Below are 19,483 nucleotides of genomic sequence, written 5' to 3' on the forward strand. Positions count from 1 at the left end.
AATATCTTCTGCGGATCTGAAATAGCTCAAGTAATCCCCGTTTACCGGTCCGGCGTTTTCCCAGTAAAACTTCATAAATATCGCCTCCAAGCATGCTGTGAACGATTAGGGTGAGATGGTATCTCCCTATCGTGCTCCTTTTTTGATTGGGAACTTTTCGCTTTTCTTGTGAATGATTATCTTGCCTGTGCATCCCTTACATCCCTAATATCCCCCTTGTCAATCAGAATTATGTCGGTGCTTTTCCAGGCTATGGTCACATATAAAGTCCTTAGGCATTTGCAAAATAGGTTAGTAAGCTTGGCTAGTGCAATATCTCCTCCCCCCTTTAAAAGGTCCACAGTTACGCCCTGCACACCGTCAGCTTTTTCCTCTTTCCATGCGCTTGAGTGCATTTCCTACTTATTCTTTAGTTACTGGTGGACATTGTAAACTAGCTTGTAGATTCAGTAGTTTCCCATACCGTACTGACGTTAAGCCTGGTGTAGAATTGTTCGGCTTGTGTCCACGTACATATTGCGAGTAATATCACCTTGGTCGTCTCTGAGCGCATAACACCGCGGAATTTGAAATAACATCGCGGGAGTGCCGACCGGCGGGGGGCGCAGCGCCATTTCACAGGTATAGCCTGTATTCAATAGCGAGGCACGCATGCAGGCAACCATGTGAATGCGCCGTCACTGGTTACGTCGGACTCCGCGGGATGGCGGTGCCTGTCGGTGCTAAGCGCATGATATGGGTTGGACATTCCAAGCTCTAGCCCGCCGAATGAAAAGTAATGCCTCGTCTCCGATGTGAGTGGGAATAATAGCATCTCTGTTGACACCACCGTTGACAATCGTGATGATACGGAGCAGACGACGCACGCCGGTGTTAATTTTTTTCTTCGGCGTGCGGCCGCAGTGGCATAAGCCGCACCATGTCTGTGGCGCTTCGGCAATGTCCGCGCCAAGCGAAGAAATTGACAGCTAAACTTTTCAACGAATACCACCTATAGAAAGCGGCAAACGAGCGAGTACTTTGCATACGCAGAACGATCGCTCCGGTGCATCTGTCGTCTGCAAACCGTTTCCGCGATCACGACATTTGCACTTTACCCGCCGCGGTGGCTCAGTGGCTAAGGCGTTGCGCTGCTGAGCACGAGGTCGCGGGTTCTATTCCCGGCGGCGGCGGCCGCTTTTCTGATGGCGGCGAAAAGCAAAAACGCCCGTGTGACGATATTTCGGCGCACGTTAAAGATCCCCAGGTGGTCAAAATTAATCCGGAGCCCTCCACTACGGCGCGCCTCATCGCCTGCGTTGCGTCGGCGCGTTAAACCCTACAATCAATCAATCAATCAATCAATCACTCAATCACTCAATCAATCAATCAATAAATCAATAAATCAATAAATCAATAAATCAATCAATCAATCAATCGACATATGCACTTTCCGCTTGTTATCAACCTTTCCGCTGTGAACAAGGGCACGCGAAGTTGCTGTCACCAAGTCAGCACAATGATTGCCACCGGAAAGGGGTTGCAGCTAAAGCCCGATCTAAGGAAGTCACCAGGAATCGCTAATTATTTCGTTAAATCGGGAGTGTCATTTTACCTGCAGTTGATTCCATAAATTCGATGTCAAAAGGAAGGCGCATCCCAGCAGCTACCATGACATCGTAACTGCGGAGGCCGCGGCGCTCGCCCCCCGATAATTTGGCAATGCGCCAAAAGTCCGCGGGGAAAACAAATTATAGCCAGCCGGGGCTTGCCCTGAAGTCGCCGCCCCCGCAGCAGACAGGCGAAGCACAGCTCTTTTTGTTGTATCACTTCCCCGCTTAAGGGAGCGTTCTTGGCTTTAATATTTGTGAATCACGTAAAGAGGACTACCTCCAGCTTCTCGTGCTTGGTAGTCTTAGGTACTTTTTCTTCGACGCAAGTCCAGTCGAAGTGGCATAGATGACGGCGTCTTCTTCCTTCAAGATCATTGTTGAAATCCTGCTGGCCGGGATGTCGTGGTCTGCGACCGCGGGACTGCGGAGTTTATCTCGTAAGACTCCGTGAAAACACAACTACAGTAGCCGACTAATTTTTTCGAAGCTTAAGGTGAACGAAAAGTAGTCAGAATAAAAGAGCACTCCGAAAATCCGCGAGTCAGAAAAACTAACTATATTTAAAATAAATAGACCTCTTTTGCCTGAGAACGTCGGCTTGTATCTCGGCAAGCGTAATGTTTTCTCCGGAAACCTTGGACAACAATGCCAAAGCGTTGGCACCGTCTCGCACTGGCGGTTGCGGGCGATCGTGAGTTTCTTCGTCGAAGTCAGAGTCGGTTTTCGGCAGCGCGGTCATTTAGCGCACGATCTGTGCTCACAATGCTATATTGCTGACCATTGCAGCAATAAGATCTATAGGTTCGTTGCGCCGGCGGGAGTGAATCCGAATCCCCATCCAATCCAGGTGGTTTAAGATTCAAAATGTCGTCGTCCTGAAGTCGCACCGTGTCTAGGTCACGGAAAGCTTTGTCCGGAAAATTGAACTTCTGGCTTTACTTTGTCCAAAATATCCGTTTTTCATATGCATAACTCCTGTGCAACCACTGGCGGTTCCTCGGGCTAGTCAGGAATATCCAGCAAGTCCGAATTTTGGGAGTCCGAAAAAACGGTCGGCTCTCTCTTTTTTTTTTGTCCTGGCGCGGCACAATAATCTTCGTGGCGTTCTGACGAAACACATTTTCACTTGCTCCTCTCTAAATGTGTCCGTTTTTTGAAACACTTCCTTAAATAGGGGATGTGGAAAATCTCGATTTGTTCGTTAGATCGGGAAATTAGTAAGATCGGATTTGGTTATATCGCGTTTCGATTATGTGGTAATCATCACAATGGCGAAAAGTAGCAGATATAGGGCTTATGCGAAATGTGCTGCCATCTCGCGGCGCCCACGTTCAAGGGTTTAACCGGAAAGCGGACAGCTAACTGCGGAGAACGTTGGGCGACCTGGCCTGTGCGGTCGTCCGGGATGCCCATGTACTGTTGTGTGCCACGCTGGACACAAACAACTGGGACGCTCAAGGGAGAAAGGAAAGATCTGTGAAAGTCATTGTTTGTTGTGCCATCGCAGGTTCAGCCACGAGCGTGGAGGTTGCTCTTTCTCTTGTACGGGTGTCACGTGTGTTGCGAATCGGGCCTGTTTTACCTTCGCTCATGTAACACTGACAAGAAATAATATCCGTTTAAAATGAGCCTAATAACGCTATCGCGTTAACAGGAAAAGGTGTTACCACTGAACTGGCTGCTTGCCTCAAATCTGCTCGTCACTTCGCGCTAACCCAGCGGCCAATGCGGGCTACTGTATACTGCGGTGATCGGCGTGGACGAGTCAAGGCTCTAAAACCATTCAAAGCGAATCATAAATGGGACTGCTACGTACGACGTGTAAAACTGAGAGCTCAGCGTTTGTTTTTGCTCGTTCGGTGTTTGAAATTATTTCATCCTTCGGTGGGCAAAAATTTCAAGTGACGTGTGAACGGAGAGGCTGCAACCCCTGCGTGGACATGTGAGCTGAAGGCAAACTTCTCTGCTACAATTCGTGGACTTATGTTCTTGATGTGCTGTTTGCAAGAATCAGTTTCTTACTTGCCCACGATGAAGAGAATTTCCCGCGGTAGGTTTTTCACGCGATGTAAGCACTCTCGCACCAAATGGCATGCTTAATGGGCTCGAGCTGTCGCGTGAATGCACTCTGTGCCGATCCCTATTCATTGCTTAATTTCTGATTGTTGTTGCCATAAATGACGATCACTGGGCACAATTAAAAAACAAAAGCGAACAAAACGCACCGAGCGAAAAAAAAAAAGTTTGCAAAGATGCCATACGGCGAAAATGAGAACATGAATGACGAGTCAGGTTCATGCTTATATACATGAAGGTACGTTTAGATGTCCCGCGATTAGTGCAATCACTTATTTTAGCGCAACGCTTTCAGTGCGGAGTTGAGGTCGCACAAAAAGGCGGAGGCAGAGGAGGGGGTGGCTGTTTTTTGACCATGTTGTTCTGTGTGGCCACCACCGTCATACCCCGCTTCATTTTAGGATTTCTCTTTACAAGTTTAAATGAATGCACCTATAAGATCGTATTTGCGACTACAAGATAGCACAAATTTTCAGTGAGGAAAACAGGCCAGAAAGTCTAGTTCTTTTTTTCCCCTCAAAACAATCATCACGTCATCTCATTTCCGTAGGTGTCATTCCACTGCTTTCGTGATGATGATCAAGTTTGATGATGTTCAACAGCAGCACAGCTCGAGTTTGTTCACAATATTCGCCAAAGATCGGTGGCAAAAAACTCCGCCCTTGGCGATGTTGCATTTGTGTTATGGACACATGTCTCCGCGAAGCCGTACGGGAGCCGGGGCAATACAGACAAGTCCACACACCATTTATCAGTCATTTTGGGCGACCGAACCGCACTAGGCGGGCAGCGAGCCAGCACGACACGAAATAACGCACGTAGGCGTATCAGCGACCGGCGTTAAGGTGTCAGGGACCGGCGTTCTTGCCACCTTACAGGCGTTACCCTTTAACATGGCGTCGAAATGAGGGATCTTTCGGAGCAAAAGCGAACCCTCATTTTGACTTTAGTCGTAGTTTGAAGAGGCAGTTCGTTTCGCGTTGGTCAGTTGCGGGATGGAGAACGCCGCTGTTCCTGAGGAAGCGCGTGCAGGGCACTCGTGCAGGACACTTCGTGCATAACGCAGTGCTAATAGTTATGCCTCGCAGACTCGCTTGCTTGCTACGAACTTCGGCCATTAGCGGCGAATACTTCAGTGCCAATAGAACCACTGTCTGCTTCGTTCCCCTCCAGTATTAGAATTTCTCATCCCCCCTTTTCTGTTCGTTCCCGTCAACTTGTCATTGTCACCAGACAGAACTGTGAACCGTTTCCTTCCAGGACCTCAAGTCTGAAGATTCAACCAGGGGACCACGTGTCGGCGACAGCTCGGGGCTGTGCAGGATTTCTGCTATAATACTTATTGCTGTATTTGGCATCGTGAGTGTAATGGTCGCGTGGTTTATTTTCTACCAGCGCGGCAGACAACCAGAGCCCATGCTCTGCCTGACCGATGACTGTCGCAAGCATGCCGACCACCTAAGTGTTCACGTGAATTACTCGGTGCCCCCATGCCAAGACTTCAAACAGCACATATGCTCCGCGTGGAAGCCTCCTATAGGGCACAGCGACGTTTTTAGCACTACCCGGAGCATAGACACACTTATTTGGGGCAAGTCCTTTGGCTTATTCTTGGACAAAGCGGAGAATTCCAATTTGGTGGCAAAGAAGCCCAGAGCCATGTTTCACGCCTGCATAGCGAAGCGCATGGACAGTCAATCCGAGGCAGATGGTTTCGTCAGTTTTCTCGACCAAAGGAACCTTTCATGGCCAAAGCTCCCTCTACCAGGTCGCAGCGCCCTCGGCGTTCTGATCTACCTGGCACTCCACTGGCGCCAGTACTTCTGGCTGACGTTGAGGTTTCAGACAGAAAGGGGAGCGAATAGTGGCAAGATAAGGATACTTATGACATCCGGAAATAAGGATGTGCTCATTTACTTGGCGACAAATTACATGCGCCTGCAGCTCAGTAACAATTACCACCGATACTGGATGATGCACTACAAAACTATGTACGGCAAGAGAGCCCCCGTTCCATCAGCCGAACAAATCGATGCCAGCGGCTCGGTGTTCGCAAGAGTCCTTAAGCTCCTGCTTGACGCTATAATGAAAGTTCCCAAACAACCTCTTCAGACCCGATTGTCTCAAATAGGGCGTTACACAGGAAGGCTGACATCGTCTCACTGGATGGAGCAACTAAATGTTCAGGTGAGCGATCGCTTCGCGTTCACCGGTGAAGAAGAAGTCCTTGTCAGTGACAGGTTGCTCCTCGAAACTATCGGGCAGCTGTTTGGCCAGTACAATGACTCTGAGCTGATCCGTGAAATGACGTGGGAGTTTGTTCAGGTGCATATCGCCGTCGTCGATGCACACGGCGTGGCCATGACTCTGGGTGGGAGGGACAACGTGGAAGGCTACGTCCGCGGCTTCTGTGCCTTCATCGTGGACGAAATTTATAGGACCCTCCTGGATTCACTGTACGTAGCCTTGCGGCGGACCTCAGACGATGGCCGTCTGATTACCGTGGGCTTGGGAAGCATCATACAAAAAGCCATCGATAAGGTTAAATCGTCGTGGCTCAGCGACGATAGCAAAAGGACGGTTCTTGAGAAGTACGGGGCCATGCGAATAGGTGTGTGGCCTCCGGACATCCTCGACGAAAGTGTGGCACGGGCGTACAGATGTTTCCCCACCAGAGGCAAGACTTTCGTGCTTTTCTGGATAGCTGCTCAAGAGTGCCGCTGGCGTATTACCGGAACAACATTCGAGAGGAACACGAGCAGCGTCTACGGCTTGACTGCTTCCAGATTAGCTGACTACGACTACCTGACCAACACCGTCCACATGGCTGTGACAGCCCTAACAGACCCTTTGTACTACACCCGTGGCACGAGGGCCATGTTCTACGCCGGCATAGGCTTCTTGTTCGCCACGCAGATGATGAAGGTGCAAGATATGACCGGAATCAAAGTTCTACCGAATGGCAGCATTGTGGACAGGCCATGGCTAGAGACACCCGACTTGGGGAGGTTTGAAGACAAGCGCCGATGCCTCGGAGCCAGAGCCGAAGGCTACCTTGTTCCAGCAATTTCGGCACTGGAAGTTACCTATGCGGTGTTCACAGAAGACGGGGGCGTCAATTTCACTCGCCATCCGATCACCAACAACATGACGGAGGCTCAGGTGAGAACCGCGGTACCAGAATTACTTGTAGCCAGGCCTATTTCTTACCGATCTGCACTTCGCGTCAAGCACGTAATGCAGAGCCATAAATGACGCGAGGTGGACGGACTGAAGGCTTTGCAATGGAGCTTGCTGAGCCGGCTGACAATAAGCTCAGCCTCCTCCCCACAATTTGTCCTCCCACTCGGCTGAGGGGAGGATTCCGCAATTCTTATGCATGGATAAACCGATTTAAAGGATCTCCTCCACCGGAGGCTCAAGTGGAGGAAGTACTTACAATACCAGGGCTAGTCTTTTACCTTCGTCAGGTACACGAGAAGTACAGTTCATGGAAGCTTTATAAGGAGGTAATATTGTCACGGCGTTTCTGGTGATCAATCCATGTTGAGGCCATCTTGTCTAAGGAGGCCTCAATAATAATGGCCTGGCTTTAGTTGCCATCGAGAGAACTTACTTGAACTTCAGCGGAGGTCAGAGGTCGTGAGATTATTTGTCAACTGTTTGCACGAAGTGGTCGGCAGCATCTGCTGTCTGACCCGTCTTTAAACGGGTGAAGATGGCGCAAGCCGTATGGCAGACAGGCCGGCAGGGTGGCTCCACGGGGCTTGCACGCGGCGTCGGACTCGTACAGCGACTTATATATATATATATATATATATATATATATATATATATATATATATATATATATATATATATATATATATATATATATATATATATATATATATATATATATATATATATATATATATATATATATATATTTGTAGAACAGAGACGTACGGGACGAGGGATTCCGTAAGGACACATATCAAAGTTGCAGTCCTTATTGCCAGTGCTGTTTGGCGTTTTAACAGTGTTTTATAGTGTCGAATCAGGTATGATTGCCTTTTTTTTTGATGCAGGAATAAATAATTGAAAATTCAAAACGAGAAAAAATGCGCCGTTATTTCCGGAAGCGGGAATCGAACCCACAACCTCCGCATAACGCGTGCGGTGCTCTACCATTGAGCTAGTTCCGCGGCGTCTCCTCTCTCGACTATACCGCGGGCTTTTGTATTTACGACTGCTCAGAGCCCGGTCAACTAGCGCCGGAATCCCTCGTCCCGTACGTCTTTGTTCTACAAAATGCATTACGAGGGTTCTGGCTTCAGCAGTCTGAAATGCCTTTGGCTATCCCCGACTTCCGACCACGTGTTACGTGCGGCCGCTGGGAAAAGACGTTCTACGTCTTCCCGCGGTGGTCGAGGGGCGGCGCTAGTTGACCGGGCTCTGAGCAGTCGTAAATTCCGGGCTCTGGGCAGTCGTAAATTCCCTGAGGCTTGCCTCATCATTATTCCAAATGAAGAAGATGTCATCGAGGAATCGTTTATAAATTATAGGTTTTGGACAGCAATTTGCAATGAACTCTGTTTCTAATGACGCCATAAAGATATTGGCGTATGTAGGTGCCATTTTGGTACCCATGGCTGTGCCGTTAATTTGGAGGTAGTGGCTATTGTCGAATTCAAAGTGATTGTACTCAAGGATGAGGTGGAGGAGGGTTTTCAGTGTTCCAGGGGTTACGTCCAAGCAGAAATTAGAGTCACCGTAGCATGAGACTGCGGCAAGGATGCCATCGGAGTGAGGACTGTTAGTGTACAGGGACGTAACATCCATGGTGACGAGAAAACTGCCCGTTGGGACCTCGAGGCCTGAAACCTCGCGGAGAAAGTGACCTGTATCCTTTACGTATCAGGGGAAAGTCTGCGGGATGTCTTTAATTAGGTGGTCAATGAAACTGGATATTTTTTCCGTTGCCGTTCCATTGCTGGATACAATTGGACGACCAGGATTGTTTTCTTTGTGTATTTTAGGTAGGAGATAGAAACGTCCTGGCTTAGAATTTTGGGGTAGCATCGCTTCATACATCCGATCGGTTATTTTCCCATCACGCAGCAAGGACTTTAGTGCATCCACAATTTCAGCTTCAAATCGCAATGTTGGGTCGTCTGTGAGCTTGCGGTAGAATGTCTCGTCAGCTAGCTGTCGCTGTCCCTCGTTTAAATAGTCAGTCTTGTTCATAATTACCACAGCCCCCCCTTTGTCTGCAGGTTTTATTACAATGGCAGTGTCCTCACTCAGGCACTTCAGGGCTTCACGCTCGTCACTAGCGAGGTTGCTGCGGATGGGCAACCGTTTTTCGAACTCTTTGATTATATCTTTTTGCACGGCCGAAATGTATAGATTCAAGTGCTTATGCCGTTGCTCATTTGGTGTCCATATTTTGTCTGAAGGGGCAGGAAGTAGTTTTTTGCTTTCAGTTGGACGCCCACGAAAGTATTCCCAAAGGCGCAGGTTTCTCGCAAAGTTGTCCAGGTCCTGATAAAGTTCGAATTCATTAACGTTTCCCGATGAAGGACAGAAGTTTAGGCCCTTTGACAGTAATTTTATTTCCGCTGGAGAGAGCTCCCTACTTGAGATGTTCACAATGTTAGAATGCGAGTGCTTGCGCTCAGCGGTAGAGGGCTGTTTATTTGGGAGGTTCGAAACGTTAGAGAATTCAGGGCTCTTTTTTGAGTCGCATAGAGTCTCTTGTCCTCCCCTGGCCTCCACCCCGGCAACCACCATCAGAGCGCCGTCGTACCCGTGAATTGAAATTTTGTCCCGTTTGCATTTTTTTGCCTTTTTGTTTCCCACAATTTTCTGTTTTTTATCTTCGTATCTTTCCAATTCAGATTGTTCCAGATTAGAGAGAATTGCTTCCTGGTTTATCTCCTCTTGCAGACAAGAAAAGAAGCACGTGACGAGGCATGTTCTTCACAGCTCGCAAAGCGGCCAGGAGCCGTCGTGGCCTGTCGTTGCCTTTGCGAATGCACTGGGTTTATTTGTCGTCCGTAAGTTGCGGGAAAATTCATGAACATGAAACCTCTGCTATCCCCCTGAAGATACGACGTCCCGAGAAGTCGTGGATGGGGATATATTCTAGGCCTGTACGGGAACTGCGTTTCCCAAAATTTCATTATGGCAGTTGACTGCGAAGAGGCGGAAGTGGGAGTTTGGAAGCTTGCACGTGACCCTTGCGCGCGCGTCTTCAGATCGCACCTGTCTCATGACGTTGCAAAAAGCAGCCGGCAATATTACAGCTTGGTAGGAGCAACGAGATATATACAATGAGGAATACGATGCACTTAACCGTTGATTGGTTGATTGACGCAGGCGATGAGGCGCGCCGTAGTGGAGGGCTCCGGATTAATTTTGACCACCTGGAGATCTTTAACGTCCGCCGAAATCTCGTACGCACGTGCGTTTTTGCTTTTCGCCTCCATCAGAAAAGCGGCCGCCGCGGCCGGGAATCGAACCCGCGACCCCGTTCTCAGCAGCGCAACGCCTTAGCCACTGAGCCACCGCGGCGGGTTGTACTTAACCGTGCTTTGCAGCGCATGTAGATATGACGCACCTCGCGACGGTAAGGTTTGAGGTCAAAGCAGAAAATGCAATAGAGTAGCGCCTGTTGCATAGTACTCGCGTGAAATGATGTTTCCCTAAATATTTTGTTTATGTGGGTGCTATGAATTGTTAGCGTGTGTGTATGGTTTGGTGGTGCGCGAGAGACGCACATACGCAGTCGGGTAGCGCGTATGCTGGCATTGGCCTGTAAGTGCACTCAGCCTTGAGCCATGCCGGTGCTTCTTTAGGCCTTTTTTCTTTGCTCTTTTATTGCTTCACGCCCTTTTTATCGAAGAGGGAGTACACTACCTTGCCCAGCTACAGGCTTTCTAATAAATTCAGGTCACCAGTGAACATTCGGAAAGTTCGTCTATTGAGAAATGTATGGCAGGAGCTGCTGATTATGGACAAAGTCACAGAATACAGAAGATCTGACGGCAGTGTAATTTTGGCCGACACGTTATCAGGGCAGTCAGTTCTTTGTGTAGCAAAATCAGAGTTAAAGGGACACTGAAGTGATTTGTAAAAATTGCGGGGTTACTAGCACAAACTGTAGTACCCTGGGCCATGTTTATACCACTGTGAGTGCGTTTACTGAGCGCGAGATGGAATTATGCGTTAACGCGTTTACGTGAATTTTAGCAGAAAAATCAATTCGAAAGTGCTGCCTTCCTCTCTGAATCCTCGCCCATTTTCTGCGGCGTTCTCGTGTGACGTCAGGAAAAAATTACTTGGCTTAACTGCGCTACTGTACGGCGCGCCGACCTTCCGACAGAGTCAGTCGGCCGAGCGTTTAGTCCGCCGGCCGCCAACGGGTCGTCGCAACTCGTTCGCTCAGTTGAAACTAAGCCACGACACGTCGTGAATGGTAGAATGTGCCTTTCTTTAGTTTGTTAGTTTGTACACTGTGTGAAGCTTCAAGTCCAGGTCGCACCACACAAGCGCTGTACTAGCGCACATGCGACGCTTCGCTTACTGGTACGCTAGCAGAAATATCTAAGGCCAATTGAGAGCGGGAGAAGAGTCATCAAAGTTAATATCAGTGCTAAGGAAATAAAATTAACTGAAGCTGTTGCCGTGCAGCGTAAAACTAGGGGGCAGAAAGCACTTTTTTGCGCTGGGTGAACAAGCACAGCGGTAAAAAGCACGACCACACATCTGCGGACCTTTTTCCGACTAAGAAATGCAATTGCTAGACGGCAGATATTGTGAAATTTTGAGGACGCTCACTGCACGAGCGCTATGCAACGAATAGTCATCTAAGCGGCCTTCAATGCTGAAACTAAATAAAAATGAAATTGTGTATACATTATATAGGTACTTTATATTTCCAACATCTGGTAGTATTAGCCAGTGGCCGAGTGGTTTGGAGCGCTAGCTATGTTATTTTGCAAGTCTCACGTTCAAATCCCTGAGGGCACATGTTTTTTTTTGTAAGTTCATATTTTAGCTTTCGGCAGATGTTTTCAATTCTGAATTACCATTTTTGGGCAGTAACTTTCATTGCTGCATGAGCGGGCTCGCAGAACGCGCGCAGAGTGACACTGGCGCGCTAGCGAGTTCTGGTTCGCGTGCTGTTGCCATAATTACCGACCGCTTGTGGGCAGTGGGCACTGGCCAGATTCAGCAGACCCTTGGCCTGGTTCGAACACGCTTTTAAAGATGGGAGAAAAGCTTTAAAAATGGGGGAAAAGCGCCTGGCATTTGAGCATCTGCGGTGCTGCGGAGGGCGTTCATCGACTGCGTATAGGCCTCGGCTAGTGCTACGAGCTCAATCTGTGTAGGCTTATCTGAGGCATTTTACAGCCGGCAAAATGACAGAAGCGACGTATGGCGGTTATTGAGATATTGAGAATGCCCATCGCACGATAACGTCGGATGTCAAGCATGTCTCACAGAACCGAAACCGAAACTTGTTTGAATGCTACTTTTGGACATCGTCCAATCACGTAGCACCTTTACATGGCGTCACTGCGGTTAGTTGGTGCAGCCGCCGCAACCGCGCATGGTAGTTTCGCTTCTTTCAGGCTTTACAAAATAAATACTGCCTGATCGTCCGGATAAACGAGAAAAAAGGCGTTCATTTGCGCCAGTCTACGCAGTTCAAGCAAAAAGAGGAGCTTGACAAATTCTCTTCAGAGTCCCTTTAAATCTTATGGTTATAACCTGAAGTGCCCGTATTCTTTATAATTATCTAACACAGGGGTTGGCAACCTGCATGCGACCCGCGGGCCGCATTCCGCCCATGGAGGGGTGTGATGCGGCCCCGAGAACGAAGTCTGACCCCGCTTCTAGTCCTTTTTGTGATTTCCTATTCAAAGGCCGACATAGAAGTTTTGACTTCAAATGGGGTGAAATAGGACCAAAGGAAAACCACTTGTGGTTGGCAGTGCTTCTCATCACACTTAGCCAATATACTTAAACTATTGTCGTATAATACATTCAGTTCGGCTCCCCCCCCCCTCCCCCCTTAGATTTGCCTGCCGGCCCCCACCGTGTCGGCTGCATGCAACTCGGCTCTCCGCCCAAAAGGTTTCCGACCACTGGTTTAAAAGGCCAAGAGCCGCATCTTTCTGTCTGCTCTCAATGCACCAGTCAGCTGCTCCCATTGACAAGGTCAATGGGAGGAGCCACAGTCAATGTAGGAGATGCCGCAAAAATAAAAGGAGGTGGGAATGCACGTTTCATATATCATTGCACGTTTCCTATATCACTCTCCCCAAACATCACAAAGTTACGACAACTCTTTGGGAGTGTGAGAGAACCACGAAAAGTGGCTCGACAGGCACCTTTTAAAGACGGTAGTCTTTCTTGGGCTACTTAAACCCAGAAATTTTGGTCTGTCTGTATGTCTGTATGTCTGTCTGTCTGTCCGTTTGTCTGTGACTCGATTCAGCCACCCGGCCAAAGCAAAACAATGCCTGCGCAATAGTCTTATATAGTCACAGCTAAATCTACCCGTCTATGTCCGGTGTAATGTTCATACTTGTCAACATTGTTGAATAAGAACAAGACATTACGCAAATATGAGACAACAAATCAATACAGAATTGATATTTGCAGTGTTCCTTTATAAAAAAATCAAACATGCTTGAATTTTGCGATATTACATACTTCAGCAACTGCAGAAAAAGAATTCACTCCGCCGTCGTCTGCTGTCGCCCGCGCCACTATAGCTTCTGGCGCCATTTTAAGAAATCAACCGGCAAAATTTACGCAAGGTTCCACTAGATAGGTTCCACGTTCTGCTTGCAACGCACGTGGAGTAGGGAAACGCGGTTCTATTCCCTCTGCGAATGCCCCGCAGACCCGTACCCCCCCCCCCCCCCCCCCCCCGTTGCCTCCCCTCACCACTGGGAGCAGATGTTGCGTGACCCGGGGGAGTCAGGCCAAGTCCTGACCACCTCCCGGGCCCTGGCGGTCGCGGCGGCCCTGTGGGCCTCCTCCACCCCAAACACCTGATCCCGATGGACGAAAAAACGTATTCCTTCCTTCCTTCCTTCCTTCTATAAACGTTGAAGTAGGGCGTCTCGATTAACGCGCGTCTTCGCCGTACTGCAGCGTTCGCATCGAGACACCCGGTTTGGAGCAGTGGAACGCGGGAAATTTAAAATGATTTAAGCAAACCTTTGGCGTCTTTACCTTGGGAGGAGCGCGACACAAGAGGAACAACATGAGAGGTGAGAGGGAAAGCGAAGGGAGGCATTTACTTCGCAAAATCCGATAAAGACTATTGTCTTTTGACGGCATTTGCGACGAAAGGAGCAGATACGCGGCCAATTTTTTACATCTCCTCCTCTCCAACCTTTGCCGACAACAGAATGCGATACAAAAAGACAAAATGCAAGTTTGCGTCATTCGAAATATTACCTCGTTGATTGACACTGACGCCACTTTTAACGCAAACTCTACTCATATAGGCTGTGTAAATACTAAAACAGCGTACACGAAGGCGGCTGACCAGACCCACAGTAGCTTTATGAACGCTGCATTACGCCCCGCCCGCACGTTTGGCTGTGGCCGATCGAACCGCAAATGCAAATAATCAGGGCTTTTAAGGTTTCGAAACGGGCTATTTGCTTTCGACATTTAGTGAGTGGCATTTCTGTATCAGCGAGAATGGTGGGAGAAACAATAGAACTTCCCAAAGAGCACGCTAACCTGTATGCTGTCGCAGCAGCATAGAACGACTGCCGGCCGACGCTGCAATTTTAGATGCGACGGCATCTCATTCACTAGCCTTGTCCCTCCATACGGCGTTGTCGTTGTCCGTCCACACCCCTCCCCCATTCTCCTCGCCGCGCGAGGTGCGCTCTCCGCCGCTCACCCCCTCTCCTCTCCGATAGCGAACACTCTCTCACGAGGGGCATTGGATTGGATTCGATTGGATTGGCTTGGCTTGGCTTGGATTGGATTAAAGTGGATTGTGTTGGATTGTGTTGCGTCATAGCCGCGCCACGTTGCGTCATAGCCGCGGCAGGGGGTTCACGGCACGTTTCACGTGATGGAAGAATCAACCTAACGGAAACAACAACGGAACCCCCTATGCGTCGCATCTACACATGGGTTCCCGCGAGGTGAGGTGGGAGAATTTTAAATGGAACCTTCCAGGGGCAGTGCAGAAGAAGTATAAGTTTGTTTTATTCGAAAGATTTGGCGTTTTTTAGATGCTTTGTTCACTGAGAAATCAATGAGCTGAAGTTAATACTCTGATTATCCCTTTAAATCGCGTTTTCCGTGACGTATGTGGTGATGTAACAAGGACAGGTCTTCAAAAGAACGCTAGTGCGCTGTTTAGTCTGCAGCGGACGGCGGAGCCTTGTTTACTGACAGTCAGTCCTTCTGAATGGCGCCACCATACTGCTCTGTACCGCTGTACGTATAGAGATAATATGCCTTTGCTTTGTTTTTGACCATATTGCCACCTGGCTTGTTTTTGTTACGGTCGGTAGTTGTTTCATGGAACACGCGGTATGTTCGACAAACAGGGTCACGTAGACAATGTCGCTTACGCCAATCGGTCAGTGTCGTGTGAGACAACCGCAAAACGCCGGACTGCTGTGCGGCTATAGCAATCATAGTGCGCGCAGTACAAACAGCACTGCGCCCTGATACTTCTGTTTACCTGTACTTTCGTTACTTCCATTGTTTAGCCCGTCATTCTTACTGCTATAAAATGAACGTGCATTACATTTAAGCCAAAATAGCTCGCTCTGCAAGCTTACAAGACCTGCTTAACTTGCGCTTGCTCTTGCCGACCTTAAGCAATCGCACGTGTGTGCATTTTACTTCATGTGTTCTAGTGTGGGAGATGAGCTAATGGGTCGCATGGCCATTCTCTTTTTTCCCGTAATTATACAGCTTATTTGGGCGAAGTTAAAAGGGGTGTCAGTATCATTGTAACGAGGCACTCTTTCGAATGAACCAAACTTGCGTTTAGTCTACCTGGTCCCTTTAAAGGCGCCTTCCGCGTCGCCTCGTGGAAGTGCTTTGTAATGGTGCTGCTTGGGTTATTTTGTTTTCGGATACACCTTGATGCTTTCGAAAGGCTTTGATCTGTCTCCTTCGAGTTGCACCGCTGCTCATTCCTACCGCCAGGAGAGAGTTGATGTCGATGGCTCGCTTCGATAGTACACACGTCAGACGCCCGCATATTTTTCCCTGTGCGTCATTTAATGCTTTCGCATGAGAACTCGCCTCTAAACATGGCCTGGATGCAAGCCAGCGCGCACAGTGATAAACGCTCCATGGCTTGCACGTGTATCTGCAGTGGGTCTCACTGATTGATTATAGGGTTTAACGCTCCGGAATGGAGGGATATGAGGCGCGCCGTAGTTGAGGGCTCCCGATTAGTTTTGAACAGCTGGGGGTCTTTAACGGCGGCACCTGAAAAGCGGTCACAGCAGCCGAGATCGTACCCGCGTCTTTGGGCACAGCAGCACAACGTCTTAGCCGCTCAGCCACCGTGGTGGGTAGCGCAGAGTTTCTGACCCTGGTTTAACCCCAAACTGTTCTTCCCCGCAGGTCTTCTTCTCAACAGTGTGCGAGATGACGTGCCACACCGAGAAAAACCATTGGATCCCGCTGGCCGACTGCAACGTGCTGGTCCAGAACTCGCGGCACTTTTCCGACGCTTACCACTGCCCGCCGGGCTCTCCGATGAATCCGAAAAGAAAGTGCGGGTTCTTCGATTGAAACGCAGCGAGTTCCTCTGAACGCGCGTCTTGCACAGAAGAGGCGTTGCGCGGATTTTCGCGTACAAAACGATAGAATGAGTGGATAACTTGTTATACATATGCAACGTGCACCCCTGTCGACTGCTCGATCCATGGGCCGGAGAACGAGGGAGTGAGAACTGTGATCAGGTTGTAGCCTGCTTTCCTTGCATTATTTCTACAATGTAATCTTGCAGTAGTGATTTGATTACCCACTTGCACAATAAATGTTTTTCTGCTCTGTTGGGTTCCGCGTAGTCATCACTTTTTCTTCACCCCTAAAATTTAACTGAGTAAAACGCATGTTTAAGCGAAAATGTATTAACAGCGGATCCTGCGCAGGGTGTCCATAGACCACGAACAGACGCATGTGAGTCGGGATTAATACCCGAAGGCTTGCCGATGAAAGGGATCTCGAACCGCCTATTTTAGTGCTCTATAAAAGAGGACCAAGAACCGAGACATCCCGTTGATTCAATGGTGCTTCTATTTACAAGATGGCGAATGGATAAAGACGTAGCAGCTCGGGCGAGAGCTGCTCCAGCGTGATGACAGGCACTGATGAGATCATCATCATCTGTGCAGCGAGAATTGTCCCTAAAGTTTCTACATCTTCCCGGCCATAACCGTCACACACACACACACACACACACACACACACACACACACACACACACACACACACACACACACACACACACACACACACACACACACACACACACACACACACACACACACACACACACACACACACACAGACAGAGACAGAGACAGAGACAGACAGACAGACAGACAGACAGACAGACAGACAGACAGACAGACAGACAGACAGAGCGAGAGAGAGAGAGAGAGAAGCACCAGAACAAAACTATGGCTTATGCACACACTAAAATTTATCCTGATACAGTGTTTACAACGCTTCGAGTGCCCTTTCAAAAAAGTGTTTGAGTACAAAATAAAAATGAATTTGAATTTGAATTAAGTGTGGGTCGCACTGAATGCGGCATAGCTGGGGCAACTTCTTGCTCACGCTTGTAACAGAGCATGTAGAAACTTTATGGATAATCCTCGCTGCACAGATGATGATGATATCATCGGTGCCTGTCATCACGCGGGAGCAGTTCTCGCCCGAGCTGCTTCGTCTTTACCCATTCGCTATCTTGTAAATAGAAGCACCATCGAATCACCGGAACGTCTCGGCCCTTGGTCCTCTTATTCTACATTTTGGTGCCGAAAAAGGCGAGAAGGCCCTGTGCGATTCGGAGTCATCCGAAATTTGGCCTATGAGAAGGAGGACCCCTTTGATGCCGACGACGTACCGGTGTGATGGACTGAACCGTGGTGCTACCGAAAGCCGACCGACGTGATGGCCAGATGACACGACGATGCAACCTCACCTGCGACGAGACTGCCCGATGGGTCCAGAAACTAATTTTGTGAACGGTGAGGGGCGTGATATTTCTCATCGTTCAATGCAAGATGCACAACCGGAACGGAATATTCCTCAGTCTATCACGCGGCTTCATGAACTTAACGCAAGGAGAGAACAAAAGCGCTTGATCACTCGAAGGCTATGCAGAGACGCGAAAGCAGCACTAGAATTCTCCGTAACGACCAGTGATGTGGACGATGTGGTGAAGAGTTGTCTGCACGAATTACGCAAAGCTGGAGTACAACTGAGAACATTAAACGATGAAATTGAACCGCTCATCGACATTGACCACATAGACTAAGAATATATGCTACAAATATTGACTATGAAGATGAAATTAGGCATGTTATGATCCAATTATACTACCGATTCAAAAACAAAAGATGTGAAACCAACGACCAGTGCCAGATCATCAAGAAGTTGCATTGATCAACAAACTTCAGTGAGTTTTTTACATTGACTGAACTGTTCTGCAACGCGTGCTGTTTGAATGACCCCGTGGAACAAACCATCTTACAAGAAACCTCGCCTCCGTCAGACTCCTTATCTCAAACCGAATGTGAAATCAAGACTCACTTTTTGGCGACACCCGACTTCCAACCTGAAGATTGTTTATTGTCTTGTTCGTTTCAAGAATTTCAGCAGGCGACCGAGAAAGATGCTGCTCATCGGATGCCGTAACGCTAGCAGAAATTACGTATACCGCATCGCTCAAGCATGAAGACACGGATGCTTCTTCTTAAAATTTGAAACGCCAGAAAGACTGCGTACAACTGTCCGTAACGAAGAACCAAGCGACGCAGGAAGCTAAAGCACGGCTTTTTTATTGTTCTGTAAGTCGTTCAAAGAAGATTGCTGTGGAACGCACCCGACAACGCACTCGAACGAAGGAAGCACTTGGCAGGCACCGTTCGAACAACCAGGATACTTCTCGCAACGCCAGCCGCATTACAAGAGTGTGATTACGGTTATCATAAGCCATCTACGTCCAATTAACTGTCTGCATAAAGATGACACCTAATTTGGGCGTTTTTGCACTTCCAATAGTTTTTTCCCTCGTTTTTTCTCTTCTAATAGAACAAACCAGGGTTGTCAAAACAAAGGTGCCCCGCCGGGTACCCCCGGTCAGCTGCTGTGACGATACCGAAGTTCTTTGGCTGACGAATCAGGTTAAGATAGAAATTTCTAAGCTATGCAGGGGTCCGTTTGACGGTGATGGGCATCCGTAAAGTACACTGAAAGCTCGTTAAATCAAATTGCTTTGCAAATCCCCCAGTAAATCCCTCCCAGAGGAAAGGTGACCATCCGACACCAGCCACTCCAGTCTCCCTGGAAACCTCGTCGCTTTCACGAGTGCCCAAGCATCAGCCGGCCGCGCTTTACAGGAAGACCAGCATAGGGTTAACCAGGCGTTAGTTACGTACAGAGGCATCACTTGGCACTGCAGGCTTTCCCGACAGATGTATCCACCAGGGCACAAATCGCTCACAAAAGAACAGGAAATAACACTTGGGAAGATAAACACCAATACTTTTCCTCACCCTACAAGACCTCACTGTATATTCCTGACA

General features: G+C 48.6%; 1 protein-coding gene across 1 annotated transcript in view; it reads left to right on the plus strand.

The window, feature by feature from the left end:
- The window catches only part of LOC144179615 (endothelin-converting enzyme 1-like), a 32,299-nt gene extending 15,606 nt beyond the window's left edge, over positions 1-16,693 (plus strand). The window contains exons 2-3 of the mRNA XM_077708035.1: positions 4,929-6,830; positions 16,287-16,693. Of these exons, the coding sequence (XP_077564161.1) occupies positions 5,037-6,830; positions 16,287-16,457 (1,965 nt within the window). The 5' untranslated portion in view covers positions 4,929-5,036 and the 3' untranslated portion in view covers positions 16,458-16,693. The remainder of the gene's footprint in view (positions 1-4,928; positions 6,831-16,286) is intronic.
- Positions 16,694-19,483: the final 2,790 nt, after the last annotated feature.

Source organism: Haemaphysalis longicornis, unplaced genomic scaffold (assembly GCF_048455015.1).
Source record: "Haemaphysalis longicornis isolate Haplotype H1 unplaced genomic scaffold, Haemaphysalis longicornis Haplotype H1 scaffold_4, whole genome shotgun sequence".
NCBI classification, from domain to species: Eukaryota; Metazoa; Arthropoda; class Arachnida; order Ixodida; family Ixodidae; genus Haemaphysalis; species Haemaphysalis longicornis.